This window comes from Rhinolophus sinicus, linkage group LG09, assembly GCF_036562045.2.
Source record: "Rhinolophus sinicus isolate RSC01 linkage group LG09, ASM3656204v1, whole genome shotgun sequence".
Classification (NCBI taxonomy): Eukaryota; Metazoa; Chordata; class Mammalia; order Chiroptera; family Rhinolophidae; genus Rhinolophus; species Rhinolophus sinicus.
Window position 1 is genome coordinate 66,930,113 of NC_133758.1, and position 20,103 is coordinate 66,950,215.

The window sequence follows — 20,103 nt, forward strand, 5'->3', positions numbered from 1 at the left end:
AGTGACTTCTTTCTTTACCTGAAGATAAAGGAAATATGGAAAGGAAGACATTTTCATGACAATGTAACAGCTCTGCTGGCCATTCCAGAAAGAGTTCCAAAATTGCTTTGAAGGGTGGACTAGATGCTGGTATCAGTGCATAGCTTCCCAAGGGGAGTACTTCCAAGGTGACTGTAGTGATATTCAGCAATGACGTATGTAGCACTTTTTCTAGGATGAGTTTGTGAACTTAATTGTCAGACCTCGTAGTTCACCTCAGAGTTAACTTATAAACATAAAGATGACTAAGTTTTGCTGATGGCTCCCTATTTGCTTGTATACTAGTAATATCAAATGATAAAGCCAGTTATCTTTAAAAATACATTAACTGAAAAATGAAAGCAGAGAATATGCCTAAGGAAAAAATACGGCAACATGGTACTTATGTTAAAATTGATTCATTTAACATTCCCAAACTCTTGAATTAAGCAGTTTTAGATAATTGTTTCCTTTTATAACAGTTTTCATGTTGGTAACATAGACCAATATCTTAATTATGGAACTGTTTTATTTTAACTTGAGAAGTTCTTGTAGTGGCACTTCACCAATAACAAAATTCTGTTAGTAACATTCCCAAAACATGGAATTTTAAAGTTAAAATTATTTTCAGCTGCTGGGAGGCATAAAAATAACATTTTCACAAAAACAGGGTATGAAAATTAGGTTTTTAAATTAAAAATAAAACCTGGTTAGTATTCTCCATGAAATAATACTTCATACAAAATCATCTTCAGATTACCTACCAATTTTTTATACTTAAAATGTGGAGGAGTGAAATTAATTTTATCATTTTAGGAAGTTATATTTACCAAGCTCTCAATTTTCTAAGGATCTAGAAGGCTCGAAATGTAACAAATTTAATGTCATTTAAAGAATTTCATAGAAACTTAGTTTTAAATTATAGAAAACATCACATCTAATTAAATTCAGCTACATACAATTTAAAACAAAAACCTTGAGGTATGTAATTCATCAATTAGGAAGTATCAGTTTGATTTTCCAATCTGAACTTTTAATCTAAGCCCTGAGTGCAATTCTATACAGAATTTTTTGTTCCTTTTCACAGAGGTTTGCATTTGTTGTCACTTCTCTGCACTTATTTTCATTAAAAACGTACTTCGTGTTAACTTACAGATACTATGAGTCATACTTTTAGTAGTAAAATAAAAAGTTTTATTTAAAAATGTTAAAAACACAATTTCTTTGAAATACATATTAAAATAACTTAGGAAGTCCAGTCAAATCCCATAATGGTCTGTAAGGTAATCTAAGACTGCTGATGTGCTTGACAAAGCGTTAAATACTTTTTTTTCTTGCTTTGAAGTTATCTTTTCCATCATGTACATTAAATGTTGATGGAAACATGTATAAGGAGTTCCAAGTTCAAGAGCAATGTCAACCCAGTCCCAGAGGCATTTCAGTGGGGTTTCCTCATATCCAGCAAACATGGCTGGGTTTGCTAAGAGTCCTCTTGCAACCATCACACCTACAAATTAAAGCATATCACATTTGTCCACACTTTAAGAACTCAGTTATTAGGTTAAACTCAATGAAACAAAATGAGAATATTAAAAAATAAAGTATCATCACAAGGTTTCACAATGCCTTTATATTAGTCTGTTTAACTCAATTATAAAACAATTTAATACTTCTTTTTGTAAACCAAGAAAGTTTAAATGTACTTTATTTTGTTAAGTATTTTTTATTTTATTAAGTATTCCTTATTTTATAAAGTATTCTTTATTTTATTAATACTTCTACATTAAATAATTAGTCTTTAGGCTTTCTTTTTAGGGTAAACCCAGGATACCATAAATTGGACTTGCTTAAAGTTTATCTGCATTCTTCCATCTAGCAATAGCTATCACAGGGCTTAGTATGCCAGTAATTTCAGGGGATAATGAAAGTTCTCTTGGTTCCTATGACTACGCTTGTGTTCACCAACTCTCAATTCTAGTCTAGGCATTCCCTTTATTAATAGGTTATCTGGAAGATTCTTAACTGGTCATTCACTGGATATGATGGTGGCAGAAAAGTAACTGACTTAATTTACCCCATTTAAGATAATCTATTATTTCTAAGTAGAAGAGTTAACATCATTTTAATAAACTGCTTAGTTTAAATCAGTACAACAGGAAAATATGGCTATAAATTTAAAGAAAAGTAATGAAAATGACATTAATGTTATTCTCCTACCACTTTTTTTGCTAGTTAAAAGATAAAACTCAAGTACTTATTTCTTACCATCTGTCCCAGTAATATGCCACACATTTTCTGCTTCTTTTAAGCTTCTGATGTCTCCATTAGCAATAACAGGTATAGACATATTTTCCTTAATTATTTTAATGGCCTCAGAGTGAACAGGCTGATGTCTTTCTTCAACAGTTCTTCCATGGACTGTAATCCAGGAAACGCCCGTGGCTTCCGCCTTTCGACAAAGATCTACAGTTCTTGTAAGATCATCATGGATCCTATAATTTCAAAATCATATCCATCTTTTTTACAGCACATAAATCAATGATAAAATTAATCAACTAAATAAAATACTATTTCATATAAAACATTATATATTTAGTTTTGCTATATCACATTATCATTACATGCCACTATCAGTAAGGTTTTGCTCAGGGATCAGTTTCCGTTTATGATTCCAAATTTAGATATTTCACTATTGGCAACAATAGCATCACAAGTTTTATCTCACCTAAAGCCTTTCATCTTACCTAACTGACTGACAAAGTCATCCAAGTACTGTCACACATGACTTAAAAATGCTTTCCTAGTATTTGCTGCACATATACCAACCCCAAGTGGGAAAATATGAAAATACTTTATCTTGAAACACGTTTTTATTCTGCCACCAAAAAAAACGATTCCTGGTTTATTTTCTTTTCATTGTGAAATTTTAGTGCAAATACCATTCTTATTTTCCACTCTTGGTACCATGAATGTTTCTTGGTATTAATTTCTTAGTTTCATGGAAAAAGTTGACGATTTCTTTTGGGGGAAAGTTTTTAATAATAAAGGGATGTTTTAATTTCTATTAAAAACTACAAAGAGGAAGTTGTTCTGGATTATGAATAAAAATTGTGGTATATGTTCATTTATTAAATGTCTTGTTTCAACATTTCCATACACCAGCTACAAATTTATTGATAGACCCACAGCCCCAGACAAAAGGAATATTCTCTTATTTCTTAAGTAAAGAACTATCTTGCTAATAGATTCAAATATTGTTTTTACCTTATTTTAATAGATACTGAAAATCTGGGATTTTCCACTTGATTTCTTACTTGTTTCACCATATCTTGAACAACCTCTGGCTTGTTTATTAAGCAAGCTCCATAACCTTCTGCCATTGCCCATCTTTATAAAGCAAAAACAACAAACAAATTGTAAATAGCTGAAAGAGAAGATACATTTCTAAAAGCACTGTAAGTATACTTATCTATTTATCTAGTGATCTGGAATGGACTCAGATGTTTATCATTGATAGACCCAACATTTCTAAGTGGATCAATTTGAGATTAGGAAAACAGGTTTCCAGATCTAAAAGTACTTAGGGTAAATGGTTTTCATTGGCAAATAAGACAATTAAATTAAAATTCATTCAACCAAAACAGATTTAAGTATTTGTAACTAATTGCAATTATTTCAGATTTTTTGAATTCCAAGTTTGAAGTTTATTGTACATAACAAGAGGTTTTATTAGTCTTACTAGAGAGATCATTTTGGCTTATAGCATTCCAACACGACTAAACAGCTTTTAACTCTCCTAATGAGTATACAAAATGTCTAATCTGACGTGGATTATCCTGTACTTAAAATGATTTTAGTTTGGTGGTTGCCAGAGGGTGGGGGGTGGGAGATGAGGGTAAGGGGGATCGAATATATGGTGATGGAAGGAGAACTGACTCTGGGTGATGAACACACAATGGGATTTATAGATGATGTAATACAGAATTGTACACCTGAAATCTATGTAATTTTACTAACAATTGTCACCCCAATAAATTTAATAAAAAAAAAAAGATTTTATTCTTTGGACACATTTTGAATTACAGTCAGATAATATAGTACAGTGCCAGAAAGGTAAGGATATTATTGTCATATCAAGTACAGCCTATCAGCACCCCATTATTTAGAATCAACCAAACTGTGATATAGAAAAAAAAAAGGTAATTATAAGAAGGAGTTCTTATAAAGAAAATCAATTAGGAGAAAATAAGTGATCTCCCAAATCACAGAATCATAGTTTCTAGAGCAAGTATGTCTGATGTGGCAGTAAAAACACAGTTTAGGGATTGCTATAAACATTAGCGTCTCACATAACTACCTATGGATGAAGTTCAAGGCAGAGCCACACATTAAAGAATTCTAGAGGTGAGGTGAGACAAAACACTTGTCAAGGGTCTATACACTCTTTTAGCCATCAGAAAATACCTTTGCATGTATGTTCCTACATAATCTTTCCTTATTTTTTCTTGCTTCTTATTAGAGTCCAAGTGCTTTAACTCTATTTTCCTTACTTTTTAATTCTTGGTAATGTTCACATAGTTTTTTTCTAATATTTTTGAAAATTCTTTCAAGTTCTGTGAGCTTTACCTCTGAGGGCAACCACAGTTAATGTCTATTCCATTCGCATAAGGACAGACTATACGGGCAGCGTCAGATAAAAGTCTTGCATCATTAGCAGCAAACTGAACAATCAATGGGCAATCACCTGATAAAACGAATAGCTCAACATTAAAATTCACAGAAACACACACACACAATACCAAACTCTAATGTTTGTACAGGATAAAATAACAACTATTTTTAGCCTAAGAAGCATCTGTTCAAACAAGACAGCATCAATGCATTTTTAAATTAAAAGGAACTTACATTTAGTACAAATTCAAACAGTATAAAATCTGATAAAATGAAAAGTACAACACTTTTCACAGACCCCTTTTACAAAGGTGAGAATTAGTTTATTGTACTCCAGGACAATTTTATGTATACCTGTAAAATTTACACAAACATTCTGTTTATTGCTGTGCGTACTGCTTTTTTTCTTTTTTTACCTGATGTACATGAGTGCTGTACTCAGACCTATTTTATTTTTTTAGTGGCATATCCACTGTATGGATGGAACACATCGCATACTTCTGGATTGTTTTTAATTTGTGACTCTTGCAAATAATATGATGAGGACACTCTTACAGACTACTTTTGTGAGTATATTTGTCAGGTAAAATCCTAGGAGTATAACTGCTGGATAGGAATCAAACATTTTAATAGGTATTACAAAAATTTATTTCAAAAGCGTTTACCAATATAGATACATACCAATATGGATGGAAGTTCTTGTTTTCTCACAACTTGTCCTAAGTTGTATATCCAACGGTGTATATTTTTACTTGTGAGCTCCTTCCCCAAATTCTTTGCATTTTCTATGCACAATTTTTCATTTACTTGTTCCTTTTTTTCTTATTTAATTTTTTACAAAACAATGAAATTAACTATCATAAATATCAAAAACATTTTATTTTTTCCTAGTTTTGGTTTGCCTTTGAGTATATTTGTGCTCTTTCCTTACATATAAAAGTTTAAATTTTTATATAGCCAAATGTATCAGAGCTTCCCTAGGTTTTAAAGGACATATTTTTTTCATCTTTGGGTTAGTGTTATAAACTCTGGATAGATGTATTTTAATTTTTCTAAAGGTTTTTTATTTTTTCAGAACTACCTATATGAGATTTACTGGGTGTTTGCCTAAGTGCAGATTTCTGGGTATTATCCTAGTTTCACTGATTCAGAATTTCTATGGAAATCTACTAATTTATAGTAGTACACGATAGGAAAATTTGCTTTTTCCTGATGATGTAGGGTGCTTTCCCTTTTGTAACTCAAGAGAGTTGTAGAATGTCAATTTAACAATCATTTATTGGTCTAATGTATTTTGAACACTGAGCTAGAAACTGAGGACACAAATCAGTAAGAAATAGTTCCAGCCCTCAAGGAGCCCACAGTCGAGGGGGAGAGGCAGGTACATAGAGGAAATTATAACACAGTAGGATTAAGTACAACAGAAAGTCTATGCTTCTCAGAAAGGACATGACTGGAGAGTGATTAGGCCACAAAGTGTGAGAGCTGGATTAAGAGGCATAAACTGTCATTTGCCAGAGGTAGGGACATAGGGGACAGACGTGGCTGAGAGGATATTCTAGGCAGAGAAGTGTGAGAGAATAGGGCATTTGCAGGGACTGAAAGTAACTTCGTATTTGTGAAGAATAAAGTCAGGGGGTTGTGGAGAAATCTAATGGAAGATAAAGCTGCAGAAGATGGATTCAGAGGCTAGATCACGAAGACTGTTATATATTATGCACAGGTGCTAGAATTTTACTATTTTGGCCAGTGGTTCTCAATCTTAAAGCAAGCTCAGAATCATCTGGAGGGCTTTTTGAAACACAGATTGCTGGACCACAGACCAAGAGTTTCTGATGGAGTGGAGCCTGGGACTTTCCATTTCTAGCAAGTTCCCAGATGCTGCTGATGCTACTGGCCTGGGGAATCACACTTTGGGAACCACTGCTTCAGGCAATGAGAGGTCTAAGAGATGTGACGAAACTTACATTTTAGAAAGATCACTTTGGGCTCTTTAGAGGATAGCCTGGAATGGGACAAAACTGGGGGCAGTAAGATAGGAATCTCATCTACTAGTCTGAGTGACAGAATGGGGGGCCCTAAGGAAGGCTGACCTTATACTTTGTATATCATCCATAGTTTACAAGGCACTGAGTAAAAACATATGTACAAAGACTTATTAAAAACATGAAACAAAAAGATTTTAAAATAAAATCTCTGAATTGTCTCATTAGACAAGGTAGTGAGTTTTGTTAGTTTGTTTTTAAGTTTTACAAAGTCACCAAACTCTGGGTTTCACATACCTTGGTTTGTGGTAAATTCACTGTCTCTGGCTTTTATAGATCTGACAAAATCAGCAGCAACTATCATTGGTGTATAGCACAGATCGCAACTGTATTTTCTTACTAATGTTCTAAAAGCCAACCTGTAAGCATATAAAACTTGAATCAGGCATTTAGAAATCACCACAATCATATGTACTTCCAACTTTAATTTAGTTAAATATGAAATATTTATTAGAGGAAAGTTCTGCCTATGGGAAAATGGAGAAGATGTACTTTTCCCTATTCCACCAGCTTAGTGTAACTAAAAACCCTGGATATTATATGTAAAACAAACATAAGAAAACTCTGAAAGGTAGAGAGAAAAGAGCAGACAGGCTAGTGACCTCAGGACCTGAAGAATGACAATGATGAGTTCCTTGGGTTTTCTTTTTGCCTCAAATATCCCAGACTTGGAACTAAAGAAGCTGACAATCTGGAAATACCAACAGGTACAGACAAAAGCAGCCTCAACAAAAGTCTGCTCTTCCTAACTAAAGGACCAAGAAATGGAAAGCCTAGTAAGACAAAATTTTAAAGATAACAATGGCTCTATTTCAGACAAACACCAGAGAAAAAACTATGGCTCCACCTCCACAAGCAAAGACTGAGTGGGGAGCCTAGAGGCACTCCCCCCCCCTCCCCGCCCTCCCAGTAGTATCAGTGCATGCTTAGTGAAGAGCCAGATTGCCTAGCAATTACCAGCCCACCCCATCATGGGGAGCTGGAACCGTCACCCCTGCTGAGCAGTAATGAGGAGCCCCCTGCTCTCAGAGTGTCAAAGGAGACCCAGTGGGGAACTTGGACTTCTACCTCTACAGGCTAGAAGTAATGAGGTGGCGCCTTCTCATCCTTCCCTTGCTGTAGTGGTGACAGAAAAAAATCCAGTTAAAAGAGAAAGTCAATATTCAGAATCAATGTAATCTACCATGTTACTAGGCTAAAGAAAAAAAATCAAGATAAATATCGTGTTTCCCCGAAAATAAGACCTAGCTGGACGATCAGCTCTAATGCATCTTTTGGAGCAAAAGTTAATATAAGACCTGGTATTATGTTAGATAAGACCCGGTCTTATGTTACATTAAAGCAAGACCAGGTCTTATATTAATTTTTGCTCCAAAAGACGCATTAGAGTTGATTGTCCGGCTAGGTCTTATTTTTGGAGAAACATGGTATCAAGAAAAAGTATTTCACAAAACAATACTCATACATGATAAAAAGAACTCTCAGCAAAATAGGAATAGAGGGAACTTTCTCAACTTGCTAAAGAGCATCCACAAAAAAATCCTACAACTAACATTATACTTAAAGTGAAAGATCACTTTCCCCCTAGATCAAGAACAAGGCAAAGGTGTCAGCTATCATCATTTTATTCAACATAGTGCTGGAACTTCTAGTCAGTGTAATAAGGCATGCAAAAGAACCAAAAGGCATACGATGGAAAGGAAAAAATAAAATCTGTCTCTATTTGCAGATGACATGATTTTTTACATAGATAATCCCAAAGAATTTACCAACCCCCCCAACCAATGAGTCCAACAAGTTCACAGGATACAAGATCAACATACAAAAATCAATTTTATTTCTATATACCAGCAATAAACACATGGTCACTAAAATTAAAAGTATAATACTAGTTACAATCACTCAAATAAAAGAGACATAATTGGGTTTAAGTCTTACAAAACACACATAGAACTTGTATGCTAAAAACTACACAACACTGATAAATCAAACAAGATCTAAATAAATGGAGAGACACTGTATTCATGAGTGAGGTGACTCAGCATAGTAAGGAATTCAATTATCTTCAAGTTGATATGCATATTTAATACAATTCTTATGAAAATTCCAGCAAGATATTTTGCAGATATAGTCATGACCATACTACAATTTATTTGGAACAGCAAATGAACTAGAATAGCTAAAACAATTTTGAAAAAGTGGGAGAACTCAGTCTATTTGATTTCAAGATTTATTACAAGCTAGCTATAGTAATCAAGACTGTACGGTGTTGGTGGAGGGATAGACACAGAGATCAATGGACCAGAACAGAGAATCCAGATAAAGAGCCATGCAAACATGCCCAACTGATTTTTGACAAAGATGCAAACTAATTCAATAGTGGAAAGACAGCCTTTTCAACAAATGGTGCTGAAGTAATTAGACATCCACAGGCAAAAAAAAAAAAATGAACCTCAACCTAAGCCTTACACTCATACAAAAATTAACTCAAAATTGATCAATTTAAATGTAAAGCATAAAATTATAAGACTTTAAAAGAAAAAAATAGGAGAAAAATCTTTATAATCTAGTGCTACACAAAGATTTCTTACCTTTGACACCAAAAGCACAATTTACAAAAGAAAAAACTGATAAATTAGACTTCATCATTAAATAAAAATCTTTTGCTTTGTGAAAGACTGTTCGTTAAGAGGTTGGAAAGATCAGCTACATACGGGGAGAAAATATTCGAAAACCACAAAACTGAGAAAAGAGTAGGATCTAGAATATATAGAGAATTCTCAAAACTAAGGGTGGCCAGTTAGCTCAGTTGGTTAGAGCATGGTGCTAGTAGCACCAAGGTTGTCGGTTGGACCCCGTATGGGCCACTGTGAGCTGTGCCCTCATTAAAAAGAAAAAAAAAGATAATGGTCAAAACTCAATAGCAAATATATACAGATAGCCAATAAGCATATGAAAACACGCTCAACATCACTAGGGAAATACAAGTCAAAACCACAGTGAGATACCACTTCACATTCATTAGGATGGCTATAATAAAAAATAAAACACAAAATCAAGTGTTAGTGGGGCTGTTGAGAATTCAGAACTCTTGTGCACCGCTGGGAATGTAAAATGGTGTAGCTGCTCTGAAAAACTACATGGAGGTTCCTCAAAAAAAAAAAATTTAATTGCCATATGATCCAGTAATTCCACTTCTGGGTATATACCCAAAAGTAGGGACTCAAAAAGATATTTATATATCCATGTTCATAGCAGCATTACTTGCAATAGCCAAAAGATGGAAGCAACCCAAGTGTTCATCAACTGATAAACAAAATGTGGTATATACATACAATATTATTCAGCCTTAAAAATAAAATGCTGATATATAATACAACATGAACATTGAGGACATTATACTAAGTGAAATAAACCAGTTCCAAAAAGACAAATACTGTATGATTCTACTTAATAATATTAGGTATTCAGACTAGTCAAATTCATAGAGAAAGTAGAATGGGGGTTCCCATGTGCTGGGGGAAACAGGGATGAGGAGTTTTTGTTTAATGGGTATAGTTTCAGTTTTGCAAGATGAAAAGAGATTGGATGTAAAACAAAGTGAATGTATTTAACACAACTGAACTATACACTTAAAATGTTAAAAATAACAAGTTTTAGGTTGTGTGTATTTTACCACAATTGAAAAAATTTAAAAATCAACTCAATGGTACAAAACAAATAATCCATTTAGAACATTAGCAAAAGACAAAAGGAAACATTTTTCAACAATATGCAGATGGCAAATAAGCACATGAAAAGATGTTCAGTATCACCAGCCATAAAAGAAATGGAAATCAAAACAACAATGAGATATTACTATAAAGCCATCAGAATGGCTTAAAAAAAAACAAAAAACAATGACATTGTGAAAAATTGGTGAGGAGAAACCAGATCCCTCATACGCCGTTGGTAGGAGCATAAATCAGTACAGCCACTCTGGAAAAATTTGGCAGTTTCTTAAAAACTCAATATATAACTACCAAATAACCCAGCAATTGCAGTCCTGGGGTTTGTCTTCGACAAATGAAGACTTACAGTCACACAAAAACCTGTGCATGAATGCTTGTATTTATTTAATATCCATTAGCTCTTTATAAGCACTACTCTTTTTATAGATACAAAAAGTAAAACTTGGAGAGATTGTTTACTCAGGGCCACATACCAGGCAAGTAGTAACACCAGAACTCAAGCCAAACACAATCGCCAAGCTAAGTGTTTGAAGATCCCACATGATGAGGTGGACTTACTTTTTAAAAAGTCAAGAGCATTAAAAGGAAATCATATTAACCATTTAACAACACTTACTTTGAATATCGAACCATTGGGGCACAGACTTTAATCAGCTTCCCAGAATGAAACATTTCTATTGGATCTTTTTTCCTTTCTTGACCTATTGTGGTTTGTATGCATTCCTTCTTCATGAATACAGATTTCTTTCAAATCTGAAAAAGACAGTTTGCATAGAGAAAAGTTACTTTTATTAGATGAAGACCCACTATTCCAACCATTTCAATTGCCAAGAACATATATTTTTCATCAGACTTGTGGACTTAGGAATCTTTTTAGCTTCTTTTCACAGCATCAAACAGGACACAACAGAATCTGCCTCTATTTATATGTCACTGATAGTTTTTAGCATACTGGGAAATGATGTTTATGTTCTGTACAAATTATGCTTGTTCATGTCAAACACTAACAGTTTCAAATTCTATACTTAACTCATTATAGTAACATTTTCTGCTCAAATTAATAAATGCTCAAGATATGGAAAACTACAAGGTTTTTTCATAGTATACCATGTCATGATTTTTCAAGTTACTTTAAAATTTTTCCATGTTACTTTGTTTGGCAATGATAAACCAGAAAGTTCGATTGGACTCACATCATATATCATAATGTGTACGTCTGGCACTTTGAAATACCTTGTTTTATTTAGGAAAGTTAAATGGCATTAATTGAACAACTTTAAGTAGTTGTTAGCATTTCAAAAGATATACTGGTATGCTTAATGTTTATTCTTATTCTCAAATCCTATTTTTCGTACCTGAATCAAAAGGCAAAAAAATTTCTATTATTTTCAAAAATTTAAATGAAGTATTATCTAGTGAAAATTTCAATTATAATTATACAATTGCATGATAAATCACTTTTATACCCAAAGAGGTTCAGGTGATTAAACTAGGTAGTTCATAGTTGCTATACTTAAAATCCTATTTCATAGCGTTAGCTGCTTTCCATATCCCAATTTTTGGCCTTAAAAACAGATATTGGCCAACTTTAGAAAGGCTGAATTGCTCAACGTGACGTTTTTTATGTGGTTAATCTTGAAAGTACTACACCTAAATATAAACCAAAAATTTCAGCTTCCTTAGACAGAATGTAGAGTTGGAATAAGATAAACTAGTTTTACTAATCACTGTTCAATTAGTCTGACTTAAAAATTTAGACAGGCATTAGCATCGTATTTTTAATAAAAATTCATTAGAACAATATAAGCCACATACATACAGAGCAAAAAGGTAGTTTTTTTATGAGGCAAACCTGTTTCTATTCTCTTGCATTTCATATCCTGGTTATGCCATCACCATCAACCCATACTCACTCAAGTCAGAAATCTGGCATTTCTTCCACTTCTCCAATTTGCAAAAAGTGTATCAACCAAGTGGTACTGGTACCTTTAATTAAACCCTGAGACATCTTCATTGCCCCAGTCTATGTACACACTCATAATCCCCCGTCTTGATGACTCTGACAGTCTTCTCTGACTCCAGATAGAGTTGATCTTATTTACCCATTACACCCAATCGTCTGTTATCATGTGCATTTGCAATTACTTTTATAGAACATAATAACACGTCTGTCTCTTTGGGAGTTTTTGAGGGTATGAACATTTTTTCATTCATCAAATGGAAGTTCCTGCTACACGTTGGAAATACAGAAATACATTTCCTATGTCCTTAAAAATTTATTAGTTAGGCATATTTACATTATGCATGCACACACGCATGTGCGCGCGCACGCGCGCGTACACACACACACACACACACACACACACACACAATTTAACCCTGGTGGAAATAAATGTCTAGAGAAGTGAGGAGAGTTACCAACAATGGAGGAAGGAAATCTTGAGCTGACTCCACATACATAGATGGGAGGGGTGTCCAGTTACAGAGAACAATACAAACAGAGGGTGCCAAAAAAATGTATACACATTTTAAGAAAGGAAACTATTAAACTTGTAATACTCAATATGTACTGATAACAAAAGATGAATACAAGTCATGTTTGACTTCTGCGATTACAAGACATGCTCAAAGTGGTTACCCTTGGCGTCCAGACACTTATGATTACGGCGAACTACTGCTTGAGCAATGTTGACTAGTGTCCACTTGCATACATCTTTTGGCACCCCTGGTATAAAGCCATAGCCATAGAAGCTTGAAAAGTACTTGATGTTTTTAGTAAACCATTAGTTTATGTTGTTTGAGTTGTAATTGGACGAGAAAGAGTGAGAAGGCCAGATAATAATGGGCCTTATACACCACGTTAAGATTTTTTGGATTTCATAACGTATGGCCTTGCTTCTTAACCAGTTTTTCCTCCTCTGCTGGTTATTTTACGGATGCTCTAAACATGCTAACATGTGCATACGACACACTTCCATGGGCATACCAGACATTCTTGTATAGGCTGTATGTCTCCCCTGTATACTAGTTGTAACTGAAAAATTTTAAGAGAGAAATGATATGATCAGATTTCTGACTTAGAAAGACTTCACTGGAGGGGCTAGGGCTGTTGGCAAAATATCAGCAAAGGGGCCATTGTAGTAGACCAGGCCATGTGAAATGACTGTCATACCTGGGACTCTGGGAGTGAGAACAGAAATAAGAGAACATAGTTAGGAATTATTTAGAAATAAAAATAAACTGGCAAGATATTTAGGGAAATCACTTCATGACAGTGCACATTATGTAAGAAGAATTCTAGGATACATGTGCACTTGTGGCTTTAGAGACTGGGTGGATGGCAATTCCACTCAATGAGATAGAGAACCAGGAGAAATAGGCTTTGACAGGGATCACATTTGGGAACACTGAAGTTGAGGTGCTCATGGGATTTTCAGATGGTGATGCCTATAACTGGTTATATGGGTACGGTGCTCCGGAAAAAGCTATAGAGCCTTTAACCTTTAGATGACAAGCTAAAGCTAAAACCAAAGTACTTAAGAATGTCTTATCTTGCAAGAAATCCTTTGAAACACCAACATCTAAGTAAAAGAGAAAAAGAAGAATGCAAAGGAGACTGAGATGACCTCTGGAGCTGGGAAGAAGAAACCTGAAGAGTGATATTAAAAAATCAAGGAAGGGGAGACTATTAAGGAGGGAGGGGATAAGCATCGTAAATATCACAGAAAAATTAAGCAAGGTAAAGACTAAAGTGTGCAATGGCAAGTAGGTCATTAGTGACTTTAGCAAGAACAATTTCATTCTTCTTCATTCTTGTAATTTTGAATGCATACATCATTAGTTCTCAACCATAGTTGTAAATTAGAATGACAAGGGGAGCTTTCAAGAATCAGGATTCCCCAACCATATTCCAAATTAAATGTGAATCTCTGGGCTTAGGATCTTGGCATCAGATTTTTAAAGCTCTCCAGGTGATTTCCCTGTGCAGGTAAGATTGGGGAAAAAAATAAATCCATACATTCCAAAGCACCTGGTACAACTGTATGTTCAAATGGGTTTCTACCTTACCTATTAGCTCCTTAGGGATAAGATATGGATTGAGTCTTATGTTTCTAAACGCATGCTGTACGTATAGTAGGGGCTCAAAACTCTTCATCGAATAAACGACTATAATGCAACTTTTCTAAAATCTTCCAACGGAAAAGGCAAGGAAAGAAAAACAACCCATATATCAAAGATAATGCTTATTAACATTCAGGAAGTATTTAAAACTTTGCGTATTACGGATAATGAAACCTATTCTGAGTCTGAGCTCATTGTCCAAGGCAATTCCTGCGCGGTGCATTTCAAACCATCAATCCTGTTCACACCATACTTGAGATCAAGCACATTAGGGAAAACCTGAGACAACAAGAAAGCATAATGCATGAGATTTGCTCACTTGAGTTGTAATAAGTATTAAATTCGTTTAGATTTATAAAGTACTTAGAAAAGTGTTTGGCACAGGGTAAGTACTATTATAGCACCGTCTTGAAATACACTTAGTAGAATCAAGAGAACCATGTAGCTCTGAATTGGGGGAAAAAATGGCTCCCTGTGTACATAAAGAGTTGTATTACCGTTTCCTTTTTCTTACTAAGAAACGCTGAAATTCACCTTCTTGCATACGTGTGATTGACCTGTTAATTTATTAGTATTTATCTTGGGAGAGATCTAGGTGAATGAATAATGCAGATGTAACAGCAGAGATGACAGAAAACGAACTCGATTTTACAGCTTCAATACTGTTAGTTGACATGTGGAAAATCCATCAGTTTGGAATATGAAAAAGTTTGGCATCACTCATAGCACGTGGCTGAAACTGAGAAGTAGACGTAGAAAAATAGGTCCGGATCTCATGGGAGGGAGGTCAGAGACTGAGTCCACTTGTTTTTTCCCTGGTTCACTCTTCTTTCTTCACCGACCCTCGACTCTGCCGAATTACCACTATTCAACCCCGGCAACTTTCTTCCCAAACCTTTCCCGTCTGCCTTTACCCCAGGATTGCGAACCAAGGCGTGTGACAGAGAAAGCTGGGTAACTATTAACTCCCGCCAGCTGTGCTTGTGGACCGCACGCGAAGCTTCTAGAAACCCCCGCTTTCCTCTCCTGCCTCTACCGAGAGGCCCTTGTTCTTAGGTTAAATACTTGCTTTAGCGAAAAGCGCTGCGGCCACGTTCCGGCGCCCGCGCCCACTTTCTCTTAGGCCGGGGGAACGACACCAGCCCCAGCGGCGCGGCGGGAGACGGCGGAAGGAGGCGGCGGAAAGCGCCGACTCCGCGGCGTAGGCTTCCCGGGCGCGCTGGACCCTGGGCTCCCGCTTGCTCCGGGACCCACGCGGCTCCCAACCAGGATTAAGCCGATTCACCAGGTGGGCCCGGAGCCGCAGGAGGCGCGGAGCGGGCGGCGCCGGGATTTTACGTCACCACCTGGGCGGAGAGGGGCGGGCCCACCGCTAACGTCATCAGCCGGCATCTGCCAACATGGAAGGTGGAGATGGCGGTGTCGCTGTGGCTAGCCATGGGGCTCGGGGATCTGAGGCGGCTGCAGCAACAGTCCGGGAGATTCTGCAGGACGGTAAGGAATCAGGATGGGTCGGGGCGTGGGATTGGGGGGCTGTCCTGCTCCGCACCTGGGCCCAGGTGGTGGACTCAACCCGTCGCTTTGCAGAAACTTTTCCGGTCTCGACTTGACCACTCCCCTTCGCCCGGCCCCCTGGTGTCTGGGTGCTGGTCTCGCCTGTTTCCTGGGACGCCTGATGTCTGTTTGCGCCTCATTTCAGCTCTGCCCTCTGCGCTCCTCCGGCTTCCCAGTGGTGCTGGGACCCCGCACCCAGTGACTCACGTTGGCAGCCACTGGCTGCTGCCGCACTTCTTGACGAAGGGGTGTAGGGTTCGATCCCATGAAAGTTGTAGGATTTAGAACAAATAACAGACGCTTAATGAAAGAGGGCCTCATTGTTATATAAAGTTAGGAACATCCCTTCTGTTAAATTCTTGGACTGCACAGTTGGCGCCACTTTCAGGCTCGTTTGTTTACAAAGCGTTTGATCCACAACCTTACTTGGGGGAGGGTGTGAAGCATTCTTTCAGGCTGGGATTAACCATATGTATTGAACATAGCAGTCAGGTATATTGATAGTTTTGGATAGAAATTGCTAGAAATTAGAAGATAAGCTAAACATAGTACCTGTGAGAAGCATATTAAATTGAACTAATCCAATGAACAAGCCCCAAATCTCTTATCCTTCAGAATAAAGTCCAGATTTTTCAGGCCCTTCTCATCTGTTCTTAATTTTATTCCCGAATTGTCATCATGTCCTACCTCATATTGAAATAATTTGATGTTAATCTTTTCTACTGCATTGTAAAGCCCCTGTTTATATTTCACAGTGTTAATAACATTACCTTGCACGTAGGTACAGAATAAGTGTTTTTTAATTGCACATGACAGTGAGAAACATATGCACACATTTGTAGACCAAAGTAGGTTATAAACAAATGAAATAAAGTTCTAAATTGTTTTCTCTGTTTTATATTTTTTTATTGCACTTAGTTTAATTACTTGCCTTCTGCTCATAGTTTATATACTTTTGTCAAAACAATGATTCTGTTTTCTGAACTAGATTGTGTTAGATTCTCTAGGTTAAGATCTCTGTCTAATGCATCTTTGCATTTTAATTTAAATTCAGTTTAACCAAGTTTTGAGCTCCTGGTGTATGTGCAATTCCCGCCCAGTAGCTCACCAATTTAGTAGAGATATTCTTGTAGAGCTATAAAGGTAGACACTGTGATATAGGGTTGTAATGGTAGCAGTAGAATTGTGTACAAAGTGAAACAGTAGAGGATGATAACTGGGAGTGGTTAGGGGAGTGTCAGGAAAGTCCACAGGAGTTGGTTTTGAAGTGTAAATAAAATTTCTCCAGGTGAAGAAGTGGAAGAAACAACACATGCCAAACAAGGGCATATGTTTCAGTGGGATTCATTCCAGAACTATAATCAGTTTTTGAAGGGTGAATATTCCGTAATTCTGCCTTCTGTATTTTCCTGGTTAGTTCTCTTTTCCATCTTCCATAGTGATTATTTAAATTTCTTTTACTCTTTTCAAACCTTTCCCTTCAAGCTTAACAAATGACTTTCAACTTCCCTTAGAGAGAAAGAGAGGGAGAGAATACATCAGATGTGAGCTTTCTCCATTTCTTGCCATCAAACCTATAAGCAAAACTGCAACCATCTTTTCTTTTCCTCTCATATTTGTGATTACATCAGAGATGGAGTTTCTGCCCCTTCCTGCGGACAGTCCTTCCTCTTGTGCTTTGGATTTTCTTCCTGTCTGCTCAAGGACCCAGTCACCCTTGTTCTATGCCTTTGAAATCGCGTTGCCAAGGTCTCCAAATGACTTCCTTGTGGAGAAATCAAATGGATACTTTTTTATTTTTAAAGAATTTTTTTTGTTAAGATTTTATTGGGGAAGAGGAACAGAACTTTATTGGGGAACAGTGTGTACTTCCAGGATTTTTTCTAAGTCAAGTTGTTGTCCTTTCAATCGTAGTTGTGGAGGGCGCAACTCAGCTCCAGGTCCAGTTGCCGTTGTTAGTTGCAGGGGGCGCAGCCCACCATCCTTTGCCTGAGTTGGGGAGTCGAGGAGTCGAACGGGCTACCTTGTGGTTGAGAGCCCGCACTCCAACTAACTGAGCCATCTGGGAGCTCAGCTGCAGCTCAGCTCTAGGTGTTCAATCTTAGTTGCAGGGGGCGGAGCCCAGCATCCCTTGTGGGATTTGAGGAGTCGGAACCGGCAACCTTGTGGTTGAGAGCCCACTGGCCCACGTGGGAATCGAACCGGCAGCCTTTGGCGTTAGGAGCGTGGAGCTCTAACCGCCTGAGACACTGGGCTGGCCAAATGGATACTTTTTTGATCCTTATCTTACTTGAACTTGTTAAAAGGGTTTGACTCCTTGAAATATTTTTCCTTATGTGGCTTGTGAGTTACATGCTTTGAAGAAAAAATTCCTAATTCTCTAAGTGTTCTTTTCCATTTTCTTTAAGATGCTTGTCTTCAGTTTGCCCCTAATTCAATAGTTCACTCACTCATCCCCTGCAACATTCCTAAAGAATTAAACATTTCCATCAGTAGTGGTGATGTACTGTGTCAGGTATCTGCCAATGATACAGGATAGGGTTGGTGTGCAGATGCATAGTTTGAAATTTTTTTTTTTTTTTAATATGGAACACTTCACGAATTCGCGTGTCATCCTTGCACAGGGCCATGCTAATCTCTGTATCGTTCCAATTTTATTATATGTGCTGCTGAAGTGAGCACCATAGTTTGAAAATTTGTGAGGTGTTCCTGATGTGCCTCCTATAAGAATGAGAAAATTATAAAAGAGAAGCATTATACGACTTTCTCTTTGAGGATAGTTCTCAAATGCCACATCCGGTGGCCAGTATTCAACCTTCATTGTGTTTGATCTTTGTAAGATCTTTTATGCTACTATTTACTTTCTTTACACTGTCCCTTTTGGTTTTGCTATTCTCACCTGTTTTTCTTTCTCTCTGAACACTCCGTAGTGTTCAGTATTGATCGGTGTCATTCCCTCTTTCTACCACCAAATTTTTGGTGTTTTCTTGGCATCTGAACTCTTGTCTTCCCCATTTCCCTATTTTTGTGCATTCTAAAATTTCTTCCTAAGTCATCTGGTCTTCTTTTCAGGGTTTCAAAATTAATATCTATGCCCACAAATATACATATATATGGTCCTTACCTTTCTCTTGAGCGATAGAACTACTGGACCAGATGTCTACTGGACATTTCTACCTTGATAGTGAACAAGCACTCATAGTTCTACATATAAAAATCTACATATAAACCAGTAATACAGGTTCTACATATGAAAAAGTGAAAGGAGTTTTTTTAACTTCTCTCCCGTAACCTTTGTCTCTGATAGTTTCTTATCGTTAATTACATGTGACTAGTAGATGTGTGATTGTTCCTCATGTAGATTATGAGTTCCTTGGAGGTAGGGGCATGTTCATGTTCATCTTTATCCAGAGATGCCTAGTGGTCTGGCTTAATCCAAAGCTGAATTCCCTCTGTCAGTCAGGGAGCTTGGAAATCATCTTTTACTTCTTGTTCTACCTAATCAGCGATTTTCAGCTTGACTCTAAGTCCTACACATTACAGGGTTTGAATATTTGTCAAATCTGTCACTTCCTTCATATTCATTGTGCCACTGTTTTAGGCCTTCATCATGTCACTTGGGCTGTTAACTTAGCACCTTACTGGCCTCTGTGGCTCTATTCCATGGATGTGCTGGTAAACCAATTTTCTGGGAAAATAGGAAAAGCCCTGATTTTACAGTGTATGCCAGTTTCCATGGTGTAAATCCTCTCACTGTGATCAATTTTGAGATACCTACATGTGTTGTCAACCGGCTCACACAATTCCTGAAAATGTAAGTTAGCTCTCACACTACCAGCTAGCTGCACAACCCCTGTGTGACTAATCCCCTTTCACTTCTCCTCCGTACTGCTGCCAGAAACTGCTCTAAAACAAAGCTGACAGTGCTCTTTCTTGGCTTTAAAACCTTAAATGGGGTATAA

At 36.8% G+C, this 20,103-nt stretch overlaps 2 protein-coding genes and 1 non-coding gene across 4 annotated transcripts in view; 1 reads left to right on the forward strand and 2 right to left on the reverse strand.

Moving 5' to 3' along the window:
- Positions 1-1,161: 1,161 nt before the first annotated feature.
- DUS4L (dihydrouridine synthase 4 like) lies at positions 1,162-15,794 on the reverse strand. 2 transcript variants are annotated; one of them, XM_019745332.2, is made up of 7 exons: positions 15,085-15,371; positions 11,082-11,218; positions 6,972-7,093; positions 4,645-4,762; positions 3,283-3,405; positions 2,284-2,510; positions 1,162-1,525 (listed from the first exon to the last, which is right to left on the reverse strand). In XM_019745332.2, exons 2-7 carry the CDS (start codon positions 11,195-11,197, stop codon positions 1,278-1,280), a joined length of 954 nt encoding a protein of 317 aa, XP_019600891.1. In that variant the 5' UTR covers positions 11,198-11,218; positions 15,085-15,371; the 3' UTR covers positions 1,162-1,277. The 2 variants fall into 2 exon arrangements, with proteins under 2 accessions (XP_019600891.1, XP_019600889.1); XM_019745330.2 differs by lacking the exon at positions 15,085-15,371 and adding an exon at positions 15,657-15,794 and having other exon boundaries at positions 1,171-1,525.
- Positions 15,795-15,948: 154 nt separating this feature from the next.
- The window catches only part of COG5 (component of oligomeric golgi complex 5), a 310,758-nt gene continuing 306,603 nt past the window's right edge, over positions 15,949-20,103 (forward strand). The window contains exon 1 of the mRNA XM_019745323.2: positions 15,949-16,081. Coding sequence (XP_019600882.1) covers positions 15,988-16,081 — 94 coding nt within the window. The 5' untranslated portion in view covers positions 15,949-15,987. The remainder of the gene's footprint in view (positions 16,082-20,103) is intronic.
- On the reverse strand, positions 18,721-18,823 carry LOC141567055 (U6 spliceosomal RNA). The gene has a single exon (XR_012489452.1). It is a non-coding gene; the product is annotated as a U6 spliceosomal RNA (small nuclear RNA).

Bases quoted from the DNA above. Each gene is read 5' to 3' on its own strand.
- DUS4L (XM_019745332.2), bottom strand. From the start codon at position 11,197: ATGAAGAAGGAATGCATACAAACCACAATAGGTCAAGAAAGGAAAAAA. The intron at 2,511-3,282 runs GTAAAAACAATA...TTGAAATTATAG, and splicing joins TCAGTATCTATTAAAATAAG to GATCCATGATGATCTTACAA. The intron at 1,526-2,283 runs GTAAGAAATAAG...TTTAATTTGTAG, and splicing joins GCATATTACTGGGACAGATG to GTGTGATGGTTGCAAGAGGA.